At 44.4% G+C, this 26512-nt stretch overlaps 1 protein-coding gene across 2 annotated transcripts in view; it reads right to left on the bottom strand.

Annotated features, from left to right (window-relative positions):
* The window catches only part of Dok5 (docking protein 5), a 145036-nt gene that overhangs the window by 34986 nt on the left and 83538 nt on the right, over nt 1-26512 (bottom strand). For both annotated transcript variants that reach the window (XM_045157724.1, XM_004663848.2), the window contains exons 3-5: nt 15818-15932; nt 15613-15732; nt 11665-11854 (exon numbers count right to left, since the gene is read on the bottom strand). In XM_045157724.1, the coding sequence (XP_045013659.1) occupies nt 11665-11854; nt 15613-15732; nt 15818-15932 (425 nt within the window). The remainder of the gene's footprint in view (nt 1-11664; nt 11855-15612; nt 15733-15817; nt 15933-26512) is intronic.

The following is a 26512-nucleotide window of genomic DNA, read 5'->3' as shown; positions in this document are numbered from 1 at the left end:
TTACTGTTTGGGCTAATGCAGCTCGCCAACTTCACCCAAAGAGCTTCGTGTCTGTGTCTGAGTGCTGGATGCTGGTTCTGCCCTAACACGCCCAGCATGGAAGTGGTCTGTGGGATCTGAACTCAGGACCTCACATCTGTGCAACAAGTGCTTTACTCCGCGAGCCGTCTCCCCAACCCCATTTAGTAAGATCTGTAGAAGAAATGAGCCTGCTGCTTCTCCTCAGACTGGCTTCTCTGTTCATTTACTTGCTCACATGACTGCCTTACCTCCTCCAAGTGTGGCGGCATCTGTCGCTCCGAAGCACTTGCAGGAAGACTGGCCACTTTCCAACTCAGGTTGTTTCTCAAGCCTGCCCATGCAGTGGCCTTCAAAGATTTGCTTTGTGGTTTTGTTGTTAATCACAACCCGCAGTAAGAAATGCAGCTTGTTATAACCAAATAGATATCTACCTATCGATTTACTGATCGATCATAAATCTATTAGCATGCTGATGCCTTCTTTTCTATCTTAAATTTTTAATGTTTATGATGTACTGCTCCATGTATATTATGATCCTTTAATTAACAAACATATACTCTTTGGAAATGAGACTTTTATCAAATGTCTGCTCTTTGGGAAATATACTAAACTCAGATCCTTTCCTTTTTTAATGAGAGAGAGAGAATTGGTGTGCCAGGGCCTCTAGACCCTATAATCAAACTCCAGATGCATGCATGCACCACCTTATGTGCGTGTGAAACCTTGCACTTGCATCATCTTGTGTGTCTGGCTTACAAGGGATCTGGAGAGTCAAACATGGGTCCTGAGGCTTCACAGACAAGCATCTTAACTGCTAAGCCATGTCCTTGGCCCTCAGATCCATCTTTTAATGGCATCATGTAAATCACTAAATTGTTGTAATCAAAGTTAAAGGAAGTCAAAACAACATCAAGGATTCTTTGACTCCTATAGAGCTCCCTCACCTACACCTCAGTGTTTTAAACACAATCACACACACACCATGTTTGCCCCTAATAAGAAGAAACCAGGAATCACATTGGCAAACCCACATGATAGCTCAAATAGAGAAAATGACCAAATGCTATTTCTCAGATCCTCTGGAACAGAGAAAGGAGGAATCCTTGTCAGTGGTCAATGTTTAAAGATCCCAGCCAGCAGTATGCCCTAGTCAGGCAATATTTTGAGAAGAGTCCAATGTTACCACATTCTGGTTATTTTTTTTAAATTTTTTATTTATTTATTTGAGAGCGACAAACACAGTGAGAAAGACAGGTAGAGGGAGAGAGAGAGAGAATGGGCACGCCAAGGCTTCCAGCCTCTGCAAACGAACTCCAGACACGTGCGCCCCCTTGTGCATCTGGCTAACGTGGGACCTGGGGAGCCGAGCCTCAAACCGGGGTCCTTAGGCTTCACAGGCAAGCGCTTAACCGCTAAGCCATCTCTCCAGCCCACACATTCTGGTTATTTAAGAGACATCAGAAATCTTGATTGCTATGTGAAGGTACCTGAACTATAGCTGTCAGCAAACTGCTTCACGTGCGTGCCTGTGTGTGTGTGTGTGTGTGTGTGTGTGTGTGTACCTTTGCCCACAGAGGCCCCAGGAGAGCACTGAGTATCCTTCCTCTATCTCCCCTCCACATAGTTCCTTGAGATGAGACAGAGTCTCTCTCAGAATGCAGTGCTGCAGTTTCCTGGAGTTTTCATGAGCCCCGTGAGTCTCAAGTCTCTCCTCCCCAAAGGACTGGGGTTACAGATTTGCATGGCCACACCCAGCTGTTTACGTGGGCCCTTGGAATTGAACTCGGGACACCTCAGGATCTCTTAGGTCCTCAAGCTTGTGGCAAGCACTCTTACCCAGTGAGCCGGCCACATCATCATTTTTAAGCTGTGGAGCCATAAATGGCCTGACCTACCAGACATGGCTAAGGGGTCCTCAGTGTGCAGTTAGCAATCAGGCCTTTGTGTGAATTGTTGGGACTTGTCTGTCTGCTCAGGGCACATGACCTTTAGTCATAGTGTATGACCAAACAAATAAAAAAGTGGGGACTGGCCAAACTTGACTTTCCATGCTCTTCCTAATGCCTCTTCCATCCTTGTCACTGCCCAACTGGCTTGCTTGGAACTGTTTCATGGGCAGCTTTACAACTCATTAAAATATTTCTATAGACCTTGACAAAACAGTGTAATGGGCCAAGACAGTAAAAAGAAAAACACATCAAGCACGCTAATGACTCTACATGTCCCGATGCCGTGGTGTCGGCCTCTCATCCCTAGAAAACACGGCACAGAAGGGAGGCTCCCGTGCGCTCTCACGGAAGAACCGTGGCAGCGTACACGTTTTGAGATCTTCCCGCCCCCGTGCCGCCTCTCTCTTTGCCCACTGTTTTCGAACCTGGATGCTTTTCCAGAGATGCCCCCAAACCTCAGCACTGTCTTGAAAGAAAGGTGAGGGGACTCTCCATCCAGATCAATAACCAGGAGTGAGGAATAGCTCGGGAGATGTACAGAAGGAGAATGTCTGTGGCTAGGAGAGGATGGCTTACCAACCATCAGCTTGGCTTTGGGAGCCAGTGAACTTGCATTTGGACTCAGGAGAAAGGGCAGCCTTGGAGTTGTCCTTCAAACGCTGTGGCTGTCCCTCTCTAAACCACTGTCAGCGCTGCCCAAAAGCCATTTCCGAGGGACCCCACTCAGCCTGCCCGTCCCGTCTTCACCTCTATTGTGAGCTACTTCCCTCACGAGTTCTGCTCTCTGTCCCCAGCCTCACCGGTCCCTTCAGTAAGAACGCTCCCACCACAAGCTTCAAGCTGCTTCCATCTCTTACTTCTTTGAAGTCCTTACTCAATACTAATTCAGCAAAGCCAGTTCTGCTCATCCTTTTTAAAACTGTACCCCAGGGCTAGAGGGATGGCTCCTATGGTTAAGTGCTTCTTGTACAGGTACAATAAGGGTCTGCATTTAGACTCCCAGCACCCATGTGAAAGCCAGGCACGGTGGCTATGCCTGTAATCCCAGTGCTGGGGAAAGAGACACAGCACGCTGGGCCAGCTTGTCTAGGTCAATCAGTGAAGCTACAGGTTCAATGAAAGACCTTGTCTCAAAAGGTAAGATGGAGGACTGCAGAGATGGCTCAGCAGTTAAGGAACTTGCCTGCAAACCCCAATAGACTAGGTTCGATTCCCCAGTTCCCACATAAAGCCAAATGCACAGGGTGGCGCATGCATCTGTAGCTTGTTTGCAGTGGCTGGAGGCCCTGGTGCATCCATTCTGTCTGTCTGTCTCTCCTCTCCGCCTATCCCTCTGTGCTTGAAAATAAATAAATAAAGTATTTTAAAAATAAGATGGAAGAAACCCGTTGACATTAGCTTCCACATGCCCATGGACACGTCATGTGCATACACATACTAAACACATGTATATGAAAAATAAATAAATAAATAAATAAAACCACATTTCTCCTTCACTACTTTCTATGTTCCTCCCAACTTCATTTTTCACTGTGGAATTCAACATGGCATCTATTTCACTTTTAAAAAAATATTTTTATATTTATTTATTTATCAGAAAAAGGAGAGAGAGAGAGAGAGAGAGAGAGAGAGAGAGAGAGAGAGAGAGAGAGAGAGAATGGGTGTGTGAGGGCTTCCAGCCACTGTAAACGAACTCCAGACGCTTATGCCCCCTTGTGCATCTGGCAAACATGGGTCCTGGGGAACTGAACCTGGGTCCTTTGTCTTTACAGGCAAATGCCTTAACCGCTAAGCCATCCCTCCAGCCCCTATTTCACTTTTGATATTTCGATCAGTGTCTATGGTCTGTGTCTCTTCTCCTCCATCAAGTTAAGTTCAGGAGGGCTGGTACGTTTCAATGCTTAGAAAAAGAACAAGCATGTAGAGTGGACCAGATGAGTTCACATGGGAGAAGGAGCAGTTCAGTGCACAGTCCCTTCTAGAACTCTGCGGTCCCCACACACACAGAGTGACCGCATACATCAGGGGCGGCAAGAGCGCCGTGATGAGTGTCTCCTTCTGCCTCGAGGACAAGAAGAAACTTATTCTTGTCATTAGTGATTTCACATGCTAAAATCACAAATGCTCAGAGCAGTCAGCACCTAGAGGCTTCTTCTCATGATGGCCCTGTCCTCTTTGTCTTCCAACCCTGTCTCCTAGCACGATATGGCAAAGAACCAGGCAGACAATATAGACACACCCGTTAAGATGACAAGACAAAGGTCAGTCCCTCTGTGCCACATGAAAGGGACTGCCCTTTCCGAGCTCACACACGTCTCCAGCACGGGGGCGGTATTGTGCACGGGCACGATTCCTGTTACAAACAGATGCCGGTGAGGAGTGAACGACTATACAAATGGCACACATTCTGTTTTCTTGTACAACAAGAAAAGCTCATTTCTCCAGAGCAGGTCTGCGTGTGGCCACTGGAGTCACTCTACTCAGCTACGTCACTCGTTTCCTTTTTTTTTTTTTTTTTCTTTTTTTTTGAGGCACAGTCTCACTGTAGCTCAAGCTGATCTGGAACTCACTGTAGCCCAGGCTGACACTGAACTCATCACAATCCTACTTCAGCCTCCCTAGTGTGAGGATTAAAGGCACGCACCATCACACCCAGGTCTCATCCATTTTTTGATTCCTTAACAAGAATGAGCACATCACCTCTCAGACATTCAGAAAGTAGAGACTATTAAAGACTATTAAAGGCTTAGAATCAAGAAGACAAATAGGGAATATCCAATATCTTGACACAACCTTCATTCTCCCCAAATTAATTCTCATCAATTAGAGGAGAGGCCATTTTCTTCTTCAAGGAGAAGTCACCTCACCAGGTAGACTGCATTCAGGGTGACCGCATGAGAGAGCTCTGACTTATTTCCTTAGGCTGTCATGCCTTTATAGCTAACCCACCCTGAAAAACCCCTTTTCACAAATTTAAGGAAAGCATCTGCACATGCAATTCAGATTTTCACATGTTCTTGGCCAACCTAAAGATTTCTCTTAATCGGGTACCACACGCACTAGAGAGACTGGCTGCTGCAGAAAGGCATTCGTGTGTGGAAATTTTTTAGCACGTTCTTCCAAATGTCACCTGAGCCCTTCTCACTCGCGCTGGTGAAACATCAAGGTATTCATTTCCATCAGTCAGGAGGTACAGCGGAGCCTGACATGGAGCTAACTTGGCAGCCAGCTGCAAAATTAACAAGGACACTGGTCACCTGCAACCCCGGAATAAGGGACAACGTCAAAGGTTCCGTGGGGCCATAACTAACTGCAGGGAGAACATCGTGTCACAGGTATCTTCCCATGGAAAATCCCAACTTCTGACAGCTCGATGTGTTTGCATGAGATGTCAGGGCTCTGAAGGGGAAAGGAACAAAAAACTAAAGATATTTCTAACAACAACAAAAAAAGCAATTTATCTCTTGGCCTCTAAAATCCACTGTTTATTTTCTTCTTTACCTCCAGCAGTAACTCATTGTATAATTGTACTTTCCTGCCAGTTTAATAATTTCTACTCTGGGTTTCTTCAAGGGAAAACAAAAAGCTAAGGTTTTGTCTTTGGACTTCCTTATCCTGGGAGGAGAAGAGGACAGCATGGAGGAGATGGTCCTGTCTGCACCGCCTGGACGACAAAAGAAGAGAAGGGAACATGGGAGGTCCCCAAATTCAAGACAAGCCAAGATTCACACGCCAGCCCACAGCCTGAGGAGTATATTCAAATCACCAATGTGGCTGTTAGTCAGCAGGTTACTGATGGAGGCCTTCCTCATGATGCCAAGGCAAGGAAGGGGATAAGGAGTTGACAAGGTCATGCAAAATGGTTTAGTGAACTTAGGCCATGTAAGCAGGCTTTCTCTGCCTCAGGTCTGTGGAGATTAGCTAAGGGGGGGGGATAGCAGATATGTGATATGAAAGCAGAAGAGAGAGTAGGGGACCCAACCAGAGGTATGCGAAACAGACAGAAAAGGGAAGCAGGGGAGACAGGTAATAATAATAAGATATGCATGACATATAATAAGATAATATATAAAAAATGAGAAGAACAAAATATAGGGCTGGAGAGATTGCAGTGGTTAGGATCCTTGCCTGCAAACCCTAAGGACCCAGGTTTGATTCTCCAGTAAAGCCAGATGCACAAAGTAGCACATGCATCTGTGGTTGGTTTGCAGTGGCTGGAGGCGCTAGAGTGCCCACTCTCTCTGTCTTTCTACTTTATCTCTCTGTTTGCAAATAAATAAATAAATACAAAAATATTTTAAAAATAAAAACTAAAAGTAATAATAACAGTGAACAAAGTATGACATATATGTAGGAAAATGCTATTAAAAACATTTGCTTTGGGCTGGAGAGATGGCTTAGCGGTTAAGCACTTGCCTGTGAAGCCTAAGGACCCTGGTTTGAGGCTCGATTCCCCAGGATCCACATTAGCCAGATGCACAGAGGGGCACGGGCGTCTGGACTTCGTTTGCAGTGGCTGGAGGCCCTGGCACACCCATTCTCTCATTCTCTCTCTCTTCCTCTCTGTCTGTTGCTCTCAAATAAATAAATAAAAACAAAAAAATTATTTAAAAAACATTCACTTTGTATGATAACTTAAAAGAATAATAATTTTGAAAATGGAGAAAAGAAAAGAAGTAGGCTAACTTCCAGGGAATGGCAAGAGTGATGGTGAATCTCAGTTGTCTACTTGACAGAATTTAGACTCACTATGGAAACAAATTCCCGGGCATGAGGGAGTCTCTAGATTAGGTTAGTTAAGGCATGAAGACCCACTTTAACTGTGGGCAGCAGTATTGCATGGGCCGGAGCCCTGGGCTAATTGAAAAGGAGAAAGTCAAGATGGAAGTGGTGGCACACACCTCTAATCCCAGCACTTGGGAGGCAGAGGTAGGAGGATCACCATGAGTTCAAGGCACCCTGAGACTCCATAGTGAATTCCAGGTCAGCCTGAGCTAAACTGAGTCCCTACCTCTGGGGGGAGGGGGAGGAGAAAGTGAGCTGATGAGCAGCTTTCATCCCCCTCTGCTTCCTGACTGTGGATGTCCTGTGAGCAGCTGCCTCCAGCTCCTGCCTCCACATCTCTGCCACAATGGGCTGGGCTATCAAACTGTGAGCCAGCATAAGCTTCTCCTTCCTTAGGTTGCTTTTGCTTGGCATTTATGAAGGTGATGTGTAAAGTACCTAATAATAGGAGCCTTCTCAGACACTGGTAGAGTTTGGAAGTGACAGTTGTGCATGTGAATCATGGCTCCACTGTTTACTGGCCTGTGGTTGGAGTTCATGGTTCTGCTCCGTTTCTCATGCAGGACGGGAATGACGACAACCCTTCAGTACGTAGTACATGCACGTATTAGTGCATGCTAAGCACAGTGAGTCCCGTACGCTCCAGTTAGGGCTCAATAAATGTTTGATCCCATTTTCAATGACTGATACACTTGCTAGAGCAGGGTTTCCCCACACCAGATCGGTAGATCTGGTCACTTGTTGTCGTGGGAGCTGTTCTGTGCAGCAATATCTAGCATAGCCCCTCTCTCTGCTAGTTACTGGCACCTTCTTTGTGAGCACTGATGACCTCAACTCTCTATGGCTTCCCACAGCACACGGGAGAAATAACAAAGTCTTGTAAGCTTTCTTCTAGATTATCAAATGTCCCCTAGGAACAAAATTACCCCTGGATGAGAAGTGCCGAACTGGAGTTGCTGGTTACAGTGAAAAGGCCCCTTGACCTATGCACTCAGAGCAGTCCAATGCCATGTCGGTCAGACTTTGTTAGTTTCCTGAAACCTCACATCCTTTCCCCATCCAGTGGCAGTAGGTCCCCACCTGCATGTTCATTCCGTTTGTATCTTGTGAGCTTTGTGCAAAGTGTCCAGTATAGGCCAGTGGGTAACACAGCCTGTACTGACCAACGTACAGTCATAATTCATTTGTCTTATGTTGGCTAATGGTGGGTGAAGATCCTGATGCTTCCAGAACTCACCATGTGGAGTCAGGGTGAAGACAAGCTGGAAGAAACGGGACTGTGCAATAAAACCTAGGCTCGTCTCATGCACACTGAATCAAGCCAAGGTTGGAGCCATCTCTGTCCTTCCTGGACTCTGAACTATGACAGCCAATGATCTTCTTTTCTGAGTCATGACAGCCAGTGAATTTTTTTTGTTTGTTTGTTTTCTGAGTAAGTTTGGGTTGATTTGACTACTTCCCAGGCATCATCCAAGGGGTTATTGAGTGTTTCATTACTTAATCCTAATAAGAAATAAGTAATAGATCATTGCAATTTATATCAGTACCTGGCTAAATTGCAATTCTGGTTCAGATCTCCTATTTTCAGTCAGTTCATTACACGTGTCCCACTGTAACAAGATAGGGCAAAATGGGGCCATGCGCAAGGAACAAGCTGAGCATAAACGGAATTTTTCCAAGGTCTATGGGAACCAGAATTTCTGTGTTCTACAGAGCAGTGGTCTAAAGCTTGGCAGTTGTGTGCTGGAAATGTGAAAACTGTGTGTCTGGAGAGAGCACACTCATGCTCACTTCTTAGAGTGACAGAGCATTCTACTAACATTAAACTGCCTTATTCTGAACATATCCAAAAATAGCCAAGGAAGAAATTGTCCTCACTAGTGAAATAAGGCCGACACGAAACCTTCCCACATGGAAGAACACAAGTAATTTTATTATCTGAGCATCTGGATAGGAATGATAAAAATTCATCTTTATTTGAGTGTCAGAGAAAACAATAAAGTAGTTCTATTGCCTGTTGTTTAAAACTTTCTGTGTCTCACAAGCCAAAGTCCTACTCTAAAAGTATTGACAGAATGCAGAGATGCTGCTAAGGAGAAGCACAGCCATCTACATAACTCACTGTCTTCACCTCCAACTGCTCTGCAAAGACCAAGGACATTAACCACATTGCCCAAGGCCACCAAAAGTGGACAGTAGCTTCTCATAGCATGCCATGCTCCTTGGGAAATGAACACCTCAATATTTTCTTTCCTGAGCATTCAGTTCTATGTCAGCCTCAGCCTTGCAAAGCATGATCACTAAATAACAACGCTATTCAAAATCAAAAAATATCCAATATTCCTGCAATCTTGGAGGTGTGTTCAGATGTGCCTAAATCAACCTCCTGGAATGCCAGGGGGATTCCCTTTAGGGCAGACTATAAAGGGGACATCAAAGTCATGGAGTGAAACACTTTGATTTTCCATTTCAGCACTTTATATTTAAAACAATTCTGGAATTTGTGCCACCATTATAGCTATGTTTTTCACCCACCATGTGTTTTCCTGAGCCACATTCATGCTTTCCTATGTCCACAGCTGCCTCCCCATCTTGGTGTCTTATGGTCATATGGTCAGGGTGATCTTTAGAAACATATTCACAATTCTGCCACACAAAACATCCCCCCCACACACATGCACACACACAAACACACATGCTTATAAATCTCTATGGCTTCCCACAGCACACGGGAGAAATAACAAAGTCTTGTAAGCTCTCTTCTAGATCTCTGGAAGTTTTACTAGATTTTCACATGAGTAAAACTTTTTCATGATATATGTAGACTTTTAGTTTTATACCTAGAAAGCTGAAAGAACTTCCAAACAAAAGTTTAAGCACTCATGAGATACCACGGCACTTTAAAATGCATTTAATTTCTCAAATACTGCCATAAAAGCAATGTGTTTTTCCCCCCTATACTCTTCCCTGTAAGTAGGAAATTCAAGAACAATTGAAAAATAAAAGTGTGACTGGAGGGATGGCTTAGTGTTTAAGGCATTTGCCTGCAAAGCCAAAGGACCCAGGTTCAATTCCCAGGACCCACGTAAGCCAGACACACAAGGTGGTGCATGTATCTGGAGTTCATTTGCAGTGACTGGAGGCCCTAGCATGCCCATTCTCTCTGCCTGTCTCCCTCCCTCCCTTCCTCCCCCTCTCTCAAATAAATAAATAAACAAAACTTTAAAAAATAACAGAAAAGTGTTTGAGGGTGTGTCACCTGCAGTTCTGACCAATGCAGACTTCTACTTCCCATCACTAGGAAATACAAATAAAAAGGATATGAAATGCATAGGCAATAGAAAAGTCGATTTCTATGATTAGATATATTCTGCATTTATATGTCACTGTTTGTAATGCACTGATAATTTCTGGGACAGAAAGGTAGAAATATACACTGACAAATAAGGATACACCTGGTTTTCTGCAGGCTTTCCCCTTACTGATGATAGGTCATTCTGAGAACATTGCTCTAAAGATGAAAGTCTTGTTGGTTTGTTTGCTTGTTTTCAAATGTTATGACCTTTGTTGTCAGAGAGATTCACCAATTTATTTTAGGTTTTTGAAAATAAAATGCAGGCCTGGCATGGTGTGCATGCCTTTAATCCCAGCACTGGGGAGGAGGAGGTAGGAGGATCACTACGAGTTTGAGGCCAGTCTGAAAATACATAGTGAATCCAGGTCAGCCTGAGCCAGAGTGAGACCTTGGAAAACCAATAAATAAATAAATAAGAAGAAAAAAATACAGGTTATGCCTGTGTACACCCACAATCTTAGCACTTGGAATTAGGAGGATCAGGAATTCAAGGCCACTTTCAGCTGCATAAAGAGTTTGAAGCCAGCCTCATGAGACCCTTTCTCAGAAATAAGAAGCAAGTAAACAAACAAACCCACAATACAATAAAAGGAAAGAATATAGACCAAAGATCTATATAGGAAAAGAAATAGTTTTTAAATTCTATATACTCCAACAGCATCATGTCAAATTTCTGAAAAGTCAGTTTTAAATCACTGGGTTTTCTCTCAAATAAACTGACTGATTTTAAGGAAGTATTACTGTGATACACTCGCATGAACTGAAGTCTTAGATGATTCTCTTTTAAGTTTCATTTCCTTAGGAAGAACTCTTCATTTTCGCAGTGTTTGTTAATGTCCTATGTTGATTGTTACAACTCGGATGTAATTTCAAAGCACACATATTCTTCATTTCTTAATGTAAGTCACATAAAACTTTAAAATATAAACTTTATCTGTTTTGTTTTTAGTAAAAGCTCTGACGAGGAAGAATTGAGGAGCCAGGTCATTACTTCGTAGCTGGTGATCCAGTAGAGCTCTGGTCTCACCCTCACTCACCTCTAAGTGAGCAGTGGGAAGCCCCAGACATGCTCACTGGGCTGGCAAGAAGCAACTTTGAGAATTGAGCTCTTACGGTTCGAGTATTATCCATTACACTGTAAGGAGAACTGATGGAAATCCACCAGATGCCACTTGACTAACGCCAGTGGTTCCTCCTGCGTGTGATCCAACACGTCCACTGACCTTGAACACAGAAGCTCTCGACAAAGCAAGGAACTGGCCTCGCTCAGCTTAACCCAGCCAATGGTACGTTTTACCCTTTCACCTTCAGCTTGCGGTGTAATATCGACTAATGAAAATTGTTATCACATGTGTGAACCCTTGGGCTCTTCCCCAGGAGTGAGGGCATGCTGGGTGTACGGCCATTTGTACAGCAATGCTGGCATTAACAGATCCCAGCTTATTTTCTGAAGCACACTTCCTGCTGCGTCTTCTGTGTGACCCTCCATGATGGGAACCTGGGAGAAAATAGCAGCCGGGAGAAGAAGAAGTTATCAAAATCCGGGAAACTCACCTCCCTGCCTCAAAAGTGAACCAGGTGGTGTCGCGTCCGTACCGCCGCAGGGCGCTTAGCGGCCACGAGACGAGCTTGACTCTGGGATTCTGGATGTCCCAGAGACAGATGTACTCATATGTAATCTGCAAGGCACATTCGCCATGTACATCTAAGTTAGGAGATGGCATCAAATAGACATTGAATCTCTCTGGGAGAAAAACAAAAGGTTAGTCTAAAATCCCCAGGAAGATGAACATCACAGACATCCTAGGATCACAGAAAGTTCTTTACAACAATTCAAACCCACAGTCTAGGATTTGACCAAATATTCAAGAGGATAAAACTTTCCCATAAATGAACGGTTCCAGAAAAAATTTTAAAAGTATGATCCTACTAATAATGTCATAACGATACGCTCTGGGTGTCAGCATACACTAAACACTATTTACATGCCCAAAGACTGTTTTAGACACTCTGGATTTGCATAATAAAAATTTGTATGCCTTTAAAAGACCAAAGCAAAGAAACTATTCAAAACAATTTTTCTTCCTGCTATGTTAATTATACCCACATTTCTGCACTCACAAGGTAGAGGCACTAAAGAATGGGTTCAGGATTTAGTGATCCTACAATTATATTGATCAACTTATAATTTCTACAATCAAGAGAATGAAGTGGCACCCAAATTTTTTTAATGAAACCCCATAGTAATATTATGTAATTAACTGGCAGTCTGGGAAAGACCAGTCTGTATATTTACACTAGTTTAAACACAGAGCTTTATACAACCGACTCTACAGGGAAATAGCCATTGGCTTCCTTGAATTACTACTAACAATGTTACCAAGATTATTCTAAGTAAATATTTTGGTTAATGACTATAACCACATTTTTATTCCCTCAGACACATTTGCAGTGCTTTCCATTATTATTATCTAGAAAATTCATTAACATAAAAGGGAAGAAAATAAATATAAGTGACATATGAACAAAAGTATTACTACAACAGCAAATACAAATTCTATCTGTCTACCACGGTAGCAGATTGATGACATCTGACCAGACAGTGGGACTCACAATTTTACATAGATGGTGTATAATGAGAGTCTCATTAGAATGCTCACGTGTTAATTTTATATTGAGGGTTCTCTAAATGAATTGTTTCATTACATAGTGAACTTAGTGAATATTAATGTCAAGATTGTGCTCATGAGATGGATCCAGGTGCCTATAATTCACATTCTCTAATTCATCACAAACTGCCAAAAACCAAATATTTACTTCTTTCTGATAACAATTACTTTAAAGGTATATTCTTATTGAATGAATGAGTTCTTTGAGAGTTCTGGACCAAGAAAGAACTATTTTCAGCTAGTAAACAATTACTCTATTCACATAGGGGCAACCGTGTTTTGTTCTAACTATGCACATTCATAAATAACCCTTGTGGAGCTGGGGGTGGAGCCCAGTGTGGAGGAACTTGCCTAGTAGGTTCTCTTTAGTCGCCATTTTATTTCCAACTATTTGAAGTCATACAGATGAAAGTGTACCAATTAAGACATGGTTTTATAGCAGGGTGTGGTGGTGCACGCCTTTAATCCCAGCACTCGGGAGGCAGAGGCAGGAGGATCGCCGTGAGTGCGAGGCCACCCTGAGACTACATAGTGAATTCCAGGTCAGCCTGGACTAGAGTGAGACCCTACATCAAAAAAAAAAAAAAAAAAAAAAAACCCATAAAAGATGTGGTTTTGTAATGATCTTCAGTAATTATACACCACTTGTATTGACCAAAGAGGAGACCTAGACAGGGGAAAAGGAGCCCTAAGCCGCCCAGCTGGTTCAGCAGTTTAGTTCACAGAACTCTACAATCACACTGCTTCACAAAAATGTATGTGTGAAGAATAAGAGCCGAGGGGAGCATCTGAAAAGCGACGACAGCCCTGCATCCGACTGCGCTTCCTGGTCTGTGTTTGGGCGTCAGGCCTGTGTCTGTGAGCGCCTGGCTGTGCCCTCCCCGCTCAGCTGGACACTGCCTTCGTGAGCCACGACGGAGGGTCGGGATGCGGACGATGCCCTGCTAAACGCTTCAACCCCTTCATCTAAAATGAGGGCTTCTTGCAGTAGCCAGCGCTTCCAGGTCTTGGCCAGCAGCACTTAGCTAGAGATGGGTGCTGGTGGGCCCAATATATCTAATATCATCAAAGGCTATAAATGTCTCATAAAGAAAGACAGTTCTCTTAGAAGGGAAAGCTTTCTTTTTTAACTATCTACCCACGTGAGCCTACAGAGGACAATTCCACCTCCACCTTGTTAGTCATCAATTCGGGTGACCCCGAGCCCCTTCCATTAGGACAAGTCCCCATAGATGAAGTCAGGCTTTAAAGCAGAGTTTTGGGATCTAATCTTGCCAGGTGCAAGGCTTGGCTATTTGACAATGAAAAACTTATTCCAGGCTCAGACTACAAACCAACATGGATTTTTGCTAACATGTTCATGAATATTTTGGCTATTATTATTTGAGATGAATTATTCCCAGATTGTGTGTTGAGCTGAAATGGATCAAGTGTTTGTTTAAAACAATGTATTGCAGGTTTTTAGGTGGGCTTAAACTTGATGAAATATTCATGGAGTATAAATTCTGTTGAAAGCATGGGAAAGCATTCGATCACAGTTTAAGTGGCACGAAAAGACAAAATTCATCACACTTTAAAATCTGTATATTAGGGCTGGAGAGATGGCTTAGCGGTTAAGCGCTTGCCTGTGAAGCCTAAGGACCCTGGTTCTAGGCTCGGTTCCCCAGGTCCCACGTTAGCCAGATGGACAAGGGGGCGCACGCGTCTGGAGTTCGTTTGCAGTGGCTGGAGGCCCTGGCGTGCCCACTTTCTCTCTCTCCCTCTATCTGTCTTTCTGTCTGTGTCTGTTGCTCTCAAATAAATAAATAAATGAATAAAAAAAATTTTTAAAATTAAAAATAAATAAAATCTTATATTCTAAACAGAAACCCAAGGACATAGGCTGGAGTCGAATACTAAAACTACTATAGTTGGAGCAAGGTGTTTAGCTCCCTAAGGATTGTCTTCTTCTTCCTTAGGAAGGTGAAAGTCCCAACACTCAGGCCACAGGGCTGCTGGGAACTTACAAACATCTCATACTGGTAAGGCAACTTCGGCTGAACTGGCCTGCAGTATGGGCTCAAAATTTCTCACTGATACTACTTTTGTGTGTGTCCGTATATATTTGCATATGTACAGGTGTATGCAAGCATGTGGAGGCCAAGAACAGCCACAGTGATCATACGTTAGGCAGCTGCCCATCGTTTTTGAGACAGGGTCTCTCACTGGTCTGGATCTCAGCAGTCAGTGAGCCCAGGATCTGCCTGTCTCCACCTCCTCAGAGCTGGGATTTAGAGTGTCTGCCACAACACCCAGCCTTTGGAGAAATATTTTTTTATGTATATATGTATGTTTTTATTTATTTACTTGTAAGCAGATAGACAAAGAAGAGGAAGGGTGAGAGAGGGGGAATAGATGCACCAGGGCCTCCTACCACTGCAAATAAATGCAAGACGCATGCACCATTTTCTGCATCTGGCTTTATGTGAGTACTGGGGAATTGAACCTGGGCCTTGGGCTTTGCAAGCAAGTGCCTTTCACCACTGAGCCATGTCTCCAGCACCTCTACCTTTTGTATGGGGGTCCTAGAGATTGGTGTCAGGTCCTCATTCTTGTGAGGCAAGCACTACGTCAACTGAGCTTTCTTCCCAGCCCCTTTCCACTGACATTAATTGCAGATGGCTTTTTACTATATGATGCAACAATATTTTTAAAACACTGATATTAATATTGGTTGTATATCAGGTAAAAGGTTACTCTAACTTACTTTCTTATACATTTTTATGACTCACAGTTGTACATAACTAGCTTATGTTTTAAGATAAGGAGAGAAGGCAGGGCTTCCTATACATACCATTCTGCTCTCTTTCCACCCCAGTTGCCAGTAAGTCAGGCTCTCCGAGGCTGATGTCATTGATTCTGGTGCCCACACACTCTACCTGGAGAACTTTGCACCATTCGTCTGCCTCAAGATCTGTGAAAATGGCCAAAAAATATTATTCTGTGTGCCCAGCACCCACAGACCAAAAGACCACCTCCCCCCGCCCTCTCACACAAACCTGATTCACACGCAAAGGTCTTGGAGGTGTCATCATTGAAATAGATCCCAACAGCATGCTTTTTTGTGCTCTTGGGCAACCGAGCTACGTTTTTCACATTGTTGAGCTCTGTGACCTGGAAAATGAAAGTCTGGTCACATTCTCTGCATGAGCGCTTTCAACCAACATCAGAGCTGAGTCCCAGAATGCATCGAGCACATTCCTTCAGCTTCACAGCACGGGTCTGCAGATTTTACTTATTATTTATTTTTGCTTTTATGAAGCCCGTGTGTGTTCATGTGTGTGAGTGCAGATGTGCATGTGTTATTCATGTGGAGGTCAGAGGACAACCTTGGAGGCTGCTCCTTGCCCTCTATCTTATTTGGGTGGCGTTTCTGTTGGCTCGCTGCTGCATTCACAGGGCGAGCTGGCTGCTCCACAAGCTTCAGGCAAAGTGCTTGTCTCTACGGTGCACCGGGATGGCAGATGCTTGTACTGCAACACTCAGCTTTGTATGGGGGTTCTGGGGATCCCAATGAGGCACTCGCTCCAGCAGTCCATCCACTGAGCCATGTCCCCAGTCCCAATCTGCAGATTTATAAGCTAAGTAATGGGAGTGGAGGGATGGGGAAGTTAGGATGGCTCACTATATACTCAATTATATCAAGAGTCTCAGAAACAACCCTTGTCCAAGGGTCACTCCTTACATTCCAGCACACAGACTCCATCACAAACCTGCTTTCCCAAGAATTTTCAGGCTTCTCAATGGTTAGTGGTCTCTGTGTTATTATCTGAGAACAGTGTAGTGTACCAGCCTGTTCCTGTCATAGAAAGCTGTTCCTTTTTGATATTTTGTGCATCCCTCCCTCCCCAGCAGTCTCTTTTGGCTGTTGGCACGCATGTAAACCTCTCCTCTACATAAGCAGTATTGGCTCCGTGAGCTTCCACAATGGCCGTCCTCTTGGGAGGTGGCCCTCTGCTGCACTGGAGGGGTGTGGCCTTTGGGTTCTTCGAGAAAGGTTAGGAACTTTGAGCCAAATATTCATAAGATAAACTTTTCACACATGAAGAGGTGTAACCATGCCTCAATAATCCCCCTATTTTTTTTGTGCTGCTATAAAAATGCATCTACCTCCCATCAAGCTTACCCTACAATGAGGCAGGACCACTTCTCTTGTCTGTTTCTCTAAATTCAATAAACTCAAAATAACTAACTAACTAACTAAATAAATAAATAAATAAACAAATAAACTCCAGCTCAAGACATAGGTGGGGAAAGAAATAAACATGGTTAACTCACCATCACATTCTCTGACATCATCTCTCCACGGCCAACTCACCATCACATCTTCTGACATCATCTCTCCACGGCCAACTCACCATCACATCCTCCGACATCATCTCTCCACAGCCAACTCACCATCACATCCTCTGACATCATCTCTCCACGGCCAACTCACCATCACATCCTCCGACATCACCTCTCCACGGCCAACTCACCATCACATCCTCTGACATCATCTCTCCATGGCCAACTCACCATCACACCCTCTGACACCATCTCTCCATGGCCAACTCACCATCACACCCTCTGATATCATCTCTCCACAGCCAACTCACCATCACATCCTCTGACATCACCTCTCCACGGCCAACTCACCATCACATCTTCTGACATCATCTCTCCATGGCCAACTCACTATCACATCCTCTGACATCATCTCTCCATGGCCAACTCACCATCACACCCTCTGATATCATCTCTCCATGGCCAACTCACCATCACACCCTCTGATATCATCTCTCCACGGCCAACTCACCATCACATCCTCCGACATCATCTCTCCACAGCCAACTCACCATCACATCCTCTGACATCATCTCTCCACGGCCAACTCACCATCACATTCTCTGACATCATCTCTCCACGGCCAACTCACCATCACATCCTCTGACATCATCTTTCCACAGCCAACTCACCATCACATTCCTGACATCTCTCCACGGTCAACTCACCATTACATTCTCTGTCATTTCTCCATGCGTTCTGGTTTCCAATCAAGCCACACTTGACTAAGTCAGAGACTATAATATATTACTTGTCAAGCTCAGAGTTTTCCCTACTCCCCCATTAGCTGCACTCAACTCGCTCAACAGGTCTTAATTTAAATCTCAGTTATCCACAGAGGCCCAACTAGAAACCCTACCCCAATGTCTAATCATGCCCAAGCTGCATCCTGCTGGGACTTGGGACTTCTGTGGTTTTCTTAGAGATCCTCCAATGGCTACATGAGTGAGTAGCTGAGCTTCCATCTTGCCTGAATAGAAGTAGCTTAACAGGAAGTGCCAGTACTGTTTGACTCACCATGGTGCCCCCGGTATCTCAGACAGCCCGTCCCCAAGTGAGAACTCAGCAACTACATGCAGACTCTGAACAAAACCCAACCATACTCAAACACTGACCTTTGCAGGCCCCATCTCCTTGGAAATTCATCCTGACCTCATTGTGAATCATTCCCTTCTCTCTGCTTGTTCCCACACTGCTATGTGACATTCTATTTTATTATCTGTTGTTATAATTCATGTATTCATTCCTCCAGCTCCCAGTAAGACTTGAGTCAACTGGCAATGACTTTCTGATAGATTGCGTCAACAAAAAAATAGACAATGAGTCAGCATCTACAGAACCCCGCCTCATGCCTCACACTGCGTTTAGCATCTTCACACAGATTCTCTTATTTGATCTTCATAATAGCCCTGGAGATAGACATTATTATCATCATTTCCAGGGGATGAAACCTAGGCTCAGAAAGGTTAGAACTCGCACAACCAAGTTCATGACTGAAAATGTGAATGAAGAAAATAGTTCCCAGAATCTGGGCCCTCACCCCATCCTCAACAGTAATAATTAAACTGCCATAGCTTTCTGCCCAGAGGAGCTTTAGCCTCTGAAAATCGCCTCTTGCTTGAAGACTTCTCTTTCTTTTTGATATTGCTTTTCTTGGGAGCACAGGTAGGTTATGAGTGTGCCAGGCTTCAGGCTGCCCCTCTAGTGAGGCATTGCTTAGGGGAAGCCCTCTCTAGCCTGAAACACGGCCATGACTTTGAAATATGTCACTTCATTACATACCCATTAAGGACAAATAGGAAGACATAAGTCACCTGAAACAGTCAGGAAAGGCAAGGCGGATTGCATGAGTCAGGGTACAATTACCCATTCTGGAAATTGGTTTTGGTAATAAGCAAAGCAGCACCCCCACTCTCTGCCGCTCGGGGATCACAGCGAGTGTTCACAGAGCAGGCAGGTCCAAGCCTACAGGGCAGAACTGATGACAGAGTTCCATATGCCTACATGCCTGGCTCAGAGCCCTGCCTCATTAAGGATATGCACACGCATGTACACGTGCATGCACACACACGCACACACACCATCGTTCTCCTTAAGAGTTACAATCTATACAATTCATGACAAGCTTGCTGAACACATGTGCCAAAGGATATAGTAGCTATCATCAGCAGAAACCGTCACATGTCACATAGCACTTTGAACATGTGTTGATCTCCATCTGCATCACTTCCTTGTACAAATGACAACACTGAGGCAGGATTGGTGAATGAATATTTCTTTTACAACGAAGCTACATGTCCAAGAAGAATCACTGCTTGCCAAATTATAAAGATCATGAGGAGATATTCACATTTCTATATTCACAGCATCATTTTTTATTGTTTATGATAGTCAAGAAGGGGATATGTCCCAACACTTGTAGTTACCTACTCATTGCTAGGACAAAACTCCCAACACAAAGCAGCGTATGGAAGGAAAGGGGTAATTCAGCTTACAGTTTTGAAGGGAAGCTTCGTTGTGAAAGGGAAAATGCATGGCAGAACAGAGGCTGGGTATCACATCTTGCCCCATCAGCTATAAGATAGCAATAAGAGCTAACTCTGGCTAAGGGGAACTGGGCCGTGTCTTCCCCAAGACCTCCCCTGAGCAACACACCTCCACCAGCAAGGCCCACCTACCCAAACTGCCACTAACTGGGGATTGAATACAAAACTTTATCATATTCACATGAGGCTAAAGGGGACATTGCACACGCAGAAATAAAGAAAATACGGTATATACATAAATGGAATACTATTCATCTTAACAAAGGAAGTAACCATATCCCAGTAACAAAAGATGTATACCCAGATTGTACTATCCTATGTGAAACAAGCTCAGGGTAAAAGGATAAATTCTGCAAGATTCCCATCATGCAAAGCAGCAACACTCATAGAGTGAACAGAATGACAGTTGTGTGGGGGGAAGGGAAATGGTGAACTGCTCCTCGATAGACGCAGAGTTCTAGTCATACAAGACAAATAATTCCAGAGACCCTCTGGCCACTAATGTGCATACAATTAACAATATTGATTTGCACAAGTGGCTTGCAGGTGTTGAGCAGATGCCATTGTAGGGGTGGGTGCATGTGTGTATGTGTGTGTTTTATCACATATACATGCCAAAAGACAGCTCTAAGCCTACAAAAAGTAAGACCTCCCCCAGTTAAAATCATTTATTTTTATTGTACTTACTTTTAAATGTTAATTTTGGTGTACTGCTAGTGATATTGATTTTCTAATTATTGTTGACAGTAATAAATCTCATAGTAAATTTATTTAAACAAAGAGACTTGTAGTGATTTGCAGTATATATTAGAAAAACGAGAATAGAGATAGTTGGAATGGGGAGATATAAAATTCATGTCAGATTTCCTCTAGAATGTTCCATGTGCTAGACTGTGTGACTCCATAGTGAATTCTAGGTCTGCCTGGGTCAGAGCAAGACCCTATCTAGGAGGAAAAACAAAACAGGCTCCAAGAATACCTTGTAAATGAGGTTGTACATTTCACCTTCCATCCACTTAGAACACAAATACAACACCCATCAATTTTTAGAGGGAACTGGCCACAGGATGCTCTTGGATACCAAACTGCATAGAAATTCAAGCCCCTTATAGATGATGAATAGCGACTGTCAGGTGACTATGTACAGTCTTGGTGTACTTCAGTCGCCTCTGGATTGCTTTGTAAGTGCTCTGTAAACACTGTCTTGTTAAGGGACAGTGAGGAAGAAACAGGTCTTTTTCTTATATGTGCAATACAGACACAACCACAGGAGGCCTAACTACATGTGACATGTGGCAGTGTTTTCACATGTCCCATTCATGGACAGCTGGGTCCAGTCGCAGACACTGAGACGTGGATGTAATACCTTCTCATATGAGTGGGGCTCAGGCTGATTGTAGGAGGGGAGTTGTTATTGCTCTCCATGCTAAAGTAACAGCCTTTCTACGTGGACTTGGAGCTGGGTAAAGCTTTGGCATCCTGTCAGCTTCCTGCTCCCAACTGCTCTACAGCAAATACCTCAGCACCCACTCAAGGCACTGTGCTCCAAAATACTGCTTTTGCTTTCTTTTTCTTTTTTAAAATATTTTAATTTATTTATTTATGAGAAAGGAAGAGGCAGATAGACAGAAAGAGAGAATGGGCACGCCAGGGCCTCTAGCCACTGCATATGAACTCCAGACACATGCGCCCCCTTGTGCATCTGGTTTATGTGGGTCCTGGGGAATTGAACCCGGGTCCTTAGGCTTCACAGGCAAATGCTGTGACCACTAAGCCATTTCCCCAGTACCTTTCTTTCTTCTTTTTGCATGTGGTATGTGTGTGTGTGTGTGTGTGTGTGTGTGTGCGTGCGCACATATGGAGGCCAGAGACTGAGGTCATATGTCTTTCTTGGTAGCTCTATCTCATTTATCGAGACATGATCTCTCACTTGAACTCAGAGCTTGCCGATTCACATAATAGAGTGAGCCAGCTTATCGTAGGGATCTTTGTCTCTGACTTCCTGAGTGCCGGAACCACAGGTGGGCCAGCGCACACACAGCATTTACATGGGTGCTAGGGTTCTAGAAATCCATAACTCAAATCCTCACGCCATCAAGGCAGGCACTTTACTGACTCAGTCATCTGTCCCAGCCCGCAATGCTGTCCTTTTAAATCCTATTGGTTTGTCAAGCTAGTCCCCATAGCTACGATTGCCATTTTCAAGAGAAACATGGTACAAAGATATTTTCCTATCCCCACCCAGATTGCTTTCTATAAAATTTGTTTGGAAACACAGTTCCTAGTTGCTACAAAGCTCAGTAGGAGTTACTTCAAAATTACTAGTAGTAGTTTCAAAAAGACAAAAGTCCACAACTGCTATATTTAATCAGGTAAACGGGTCCCACGGTCTAGATAATGCACCGGCATAAATTCCCACCGCACCGATCTTATACACACACAAGCGTCTTCATTCTGCCTTTAACAAATGCGTCCACCAGGTGAGCAACCGTGTTCGAAGGTGGCCTGCTCAGGACTGGGGCCGTGGTCCTGGACGTGCCGTCACCACGTGACTCTCCTGGACATTGACAACCATACACTCGGACTGCAGTTACTGAGGATCGATGACAAGCAGGCCCTAGAGGGCAGTGACGCCACTGAAGTCACATTTCCACTGCGCAGGGAGGGAGCGTTGCTTTGTTCTCAAGAAAGCCGTTCGTTCGGAAGCCCGTGGATCCGGGCTGAGCGGGGCCCTGACGGCTCGCCCAGCATCCCAGCCCCGTCGCTGCCGCAGAGGCTCCAGGCAGATGGCGGAGGCGGTCCGCCTGGCCTTTCCTGGAGCAGTGCAGGAAATGACAGAAGGCCACCTTGTCGGTGGCATGCTTTTTTGGCTCTAGTATCTGATTGCGTTGGACGGCACTGCCTGAAAATCAGTGTGAAAACAAAAATCGGATTCGCTCATGTCAAGATCTATACCAACTGCAGGTTTTCTTGCCACACGCTGAACTCCTCTCAGAGAAATGGCTCCTTCTGCGCCATCTCGGGAAGAAGTGAATCTCCACGCAGCGGCCCTGCTTACCCAGCAGACACTCCCTCGGAACTTTCGAAGTGCGACCGCACGCTTCCCCGCCTCTCGTTCTAGTGACCTTGACAGAGGTCGGTACACTGCCTAAGACACGGTTCTGCCGACATCAAGTCAGCACACAGTCTGCTCCTCTCCTTAAGCCCACAACTCCATCTTACCGCGAAAGCCAGACGAAGCCCGCCTCACGTGGGAAGTCTTTTTCACGCTGGGCCAGCGTGTGCCCTGCACGGGGCTCTGCCTTCTCCCACCTGCAAACACTTCCTCTCCACAAACACTGGCTCGCTCCCACCCTGCCTTCCACGGCTAGGGGTGCCACTGCTGATTACTGCATTGAAAGCCACATCCTCCCCTCCCACGCTTGCCGTCCCCTTCCCTCATTTTCTTTCCTCCTGACCTGGTTCAGGGGCACCGACGTTTGTCTTTATGTCTGCTGACTCCTCGCCAGAGTTGGGGCGGAAGCATCGGCCCTGTACACCATTGTGTTTCCAGCACCAAGAACTAAGCCCCCTTCAGGTTAGGTCCTTTCTGTGGGTTTGTTCAGTGAAAGCTGCGCCTTCTAACTGTCTTCAGTCCCAGGGGAAGGTATTGTCATCCGCCGGGCTGAGGAATTCCCAATTAGTGCCAGAGCCACTGGGCTGGACTCCAGGTAGGCAGACTCGGAGAATTACGTAGGCCGTGTGAACACGCATGTGAAAGAGGGATCCAGGGATCTCACCTACAAGGCTCTGAAGACTCACAGACCCACACACGACCCTCTCCGCCTTTCCTGCGACCACCTGTGGAACCTGGTACAATAGACACGGTGAAAACAACAAAATGGCAGAGACTAATGTTTATCTAGTTCCCAACTATGTGCCAGGCATTTGGTTAAAACCAAATGACACATCAAATTCTATCATTTGATCTCTAAAAATTCATCTATGAGAGAGAGAGAGAGGGAGGGAGAGAGAGCAAAAGGAGAGGCACATTCATCACTTTGTGCATCTGGCTTTCGGTGAGTACTAGGGAATCAAACCCAGACCAGCAGGCTTTGAAAGCAAGTGCCTTTAACGACCAAGCAACCTCCCCAGCTCCATGCTTTGATGCCTACTGCAATTTTCCAAATGTAGTTGCACTGAATATATAAGGCTGAGCTCTAAAGAAACTTGCTCCCACAACTGAAAAACAGCAAACAAGGAGACTGTCCTTCCCAAGACTCCCAAGCACCAGCAAACACAAAGATAGTGATGACAAGGCCATCATTCTTGGCCTTCGAAGATGGACAGAAGTTCATGAAGCAAAGAAAGCAGAAGAATTTCCAAGCAAAATAAGCTCCATGTGCACAGTTATGACCCAAAAGTCATGATCCCAACAGTCATGAACCCAACCACCACGGCTGAGATATAAACCCATGGGGAAGAGCAATGGCGAGCTGGGCTGTGATGTGAAGCCATGAGGGTGAGCAGCTGGACCAGGGGTGGGTGCTGCTGGGATCAGTGTACTGCAGTCAGGGGTAGATGGACCAGGGGTGGGTGCTCCGGGACCAGTGTACTGCAGTCAAGGTTACATGGACCGGGGTGGTGTTACAAGAAGCAACGTTAAGTGTTTCCAGTGGCTCATGAAATGTGAAGATAGCATCAATCCACTGCCGTAAAGCACACAGAACAGCCGGCTGCATGCGTGAGCAGTTGTGCAGATCATTTGTCCTCTCTCTGGAAGCAAGTGTCACCGTCACACCTGGACATGTGGCATGAGTGTGAGAAGATACTCTGGGATGGTAACACTGAGCGGAAACTACTGGCATTCCGTGGGCGGGGTGCTGTGTCATGTGACCACTAACAGAGTCAGGAGAGAGCCCCGTGAAACTGGCCTAGCAGTCCATGGTAGCCTGAACCCTACGGTGCGTAAGAACCAGAAACGAGAGCGTGAAATTGGGTCAGGGGAGTGCAGCAGAAAACAGACCAATGAGCCACTAAGAAGTCCACTTAGGTTAGAATTGGGAAGAGACAACATAGAGTTAAGAACTACTTAGTTACTGTGTAAATTCCTATACAGGGCACCAAGGTTCCATCAAAGGAAAGAGAGAGACCCATCTCTCTCCTAAATTCTTGATAAATCTTTAACTATGCCATCCAATTAAGAATTTCCCAAAATAGGCTGCAGATTAATTTGTCTGTTTTAAAGCCAGATGTCTTATTCATCATAAATGATAGCATTCATTGAAATAAATGTCTAACAGCCAACAATCAACAAAGCAGCCCTACTTTAAAAGTTTAATTTGCTACTGAGATAGTTTTGCACTAACAACTTGGAAAACAACTTCAAATTACACAATTCAATTTTCCAAATGGATTATTTTATAACTGGATGGAGAAATGGTTGAAATTCCATCTAGTGTTTCAAGGGAGGATTAACACAATCAGATATTTTTTTTTTAAAAAAAGTTCCCTGGAGGATGGGGAATATGCATGTCAGAATTATGCAATTAGTTGGCCTTGTGTGGGAATATTAAACATGATCCTGGTGTGGCTGCAGAATCTAAAGCCATTTAGGAAAACAAGGATTTGATTTCCAATTTTCCCCTTGCCTCTGCTGATGGTAATTTACAGATGATGATATATTTATGTTTACCAAGTGAAAATGAGACTGCTACCTAAAAGGCAATTTTCTGCCTTGCCTTTGTAGGCTGTTTCCTAATTATTTTTTCCCTTGTGGGACTTAGTGAATTAAGTGAGCAATTCGCTTTGTATATGTAAATTGCAGAGCTCTGCAAAGCTTCGAATTACTTCATTCTTAAAAAACAAAAATTAGAGCCATTATCCTGCTGAAAGCAAAGAGGTTTAAGCACCTTTAAGTTTTGCAGGTTGCCTTGGAAAATTAAAGGAGTGTGAAGGCAATCCCTCTCTGGGTCCACATAATGCTTTCTGAAGAATTAATAAACAGCTCATTAAATTAAATTATGGCTATTGTTATCACGTAATTATTATACTGAAAATTCCAAGGTTCTCATAAACATTTCTATTTTTAAAAGCCCAAAAGAATTTGTATAGTGCGTTCCAAGTATTTTAACTATTTCTTTGTTGTCTTTCCTATAAAAATGAGAATGGTTTAAAAAGCTAGAGAGGTGGTGGTTAGGGGCAGACAAGGCGAGGCTTGCTCAGTACTGAAGCAAAGCTGTGAGCATTCAGGGGTGTGTTCACAAGTCCTCCCTCCGAACCTTTCAACATAGCAGGTTAGGCAAACATTTTCTAAAAGATGTCTTAAGAAAAAATCAGTCTAGACACTGAGATCCCAACCCCTGCCTTAGCGGGTTTCATTCTTTCCAAAAATATCTCCATGCCTCTGGTCACTTAAAATAAACGGGATTTGTGCCTGTCTGAGTGGTAATTCTGGACTGTCTCCCTGAAGGGTTCTTTCTTTGTGCATGTGAAATGGCTGAAATAATCCTTGTGTTGTTTGTGCCTTTCTTGGTATGAAAGTGTGTCAGCTGAAAAGCTGGCATCTGAAACTGGTGGAACGGTCCTGGCCTCAGAGGCCCTCTCTCTTCAGCAGGCGGTGTGAATCCCAGTAACCCTGCTAGATACACTCTGAGGGCAGTGGGCACGTTTGTACCATAAAGACAGGCACACATTTTCTATTCTGATAGAGTCCAAGTCAAAATATCAGAAACCTTCTAGTCCATAAAGTGGAATATGGTCATCAGGTGTGATGCTCACAGCTTTTTTTTTTTTTTTTTCAAGGTAGGAACTCACTCCAGCCCAGGCTGACCTGGAATTCAC

Source organism: Jaculus jaculus, chromosome 8, assembly GCF_020740685.1.
Source record: "Jaculus jaculus isolate mJacJac1 chromosome 8, mJacJac1.mat.Y.cur, whole genome shotgun sequence".
In the NCBI taxonomy this organism is placed as follows: domain Eukaryota; kingdom Metazoa; phylum Chordata; class Mammalia; order Rodentia; family Dipodidae; genus Jaculus; species Jaculus jaculus.
Note: the sequence above shows the minus strand (reverse complement) of the source record. Positions and strands in the feature narration are given on the sequence as shown.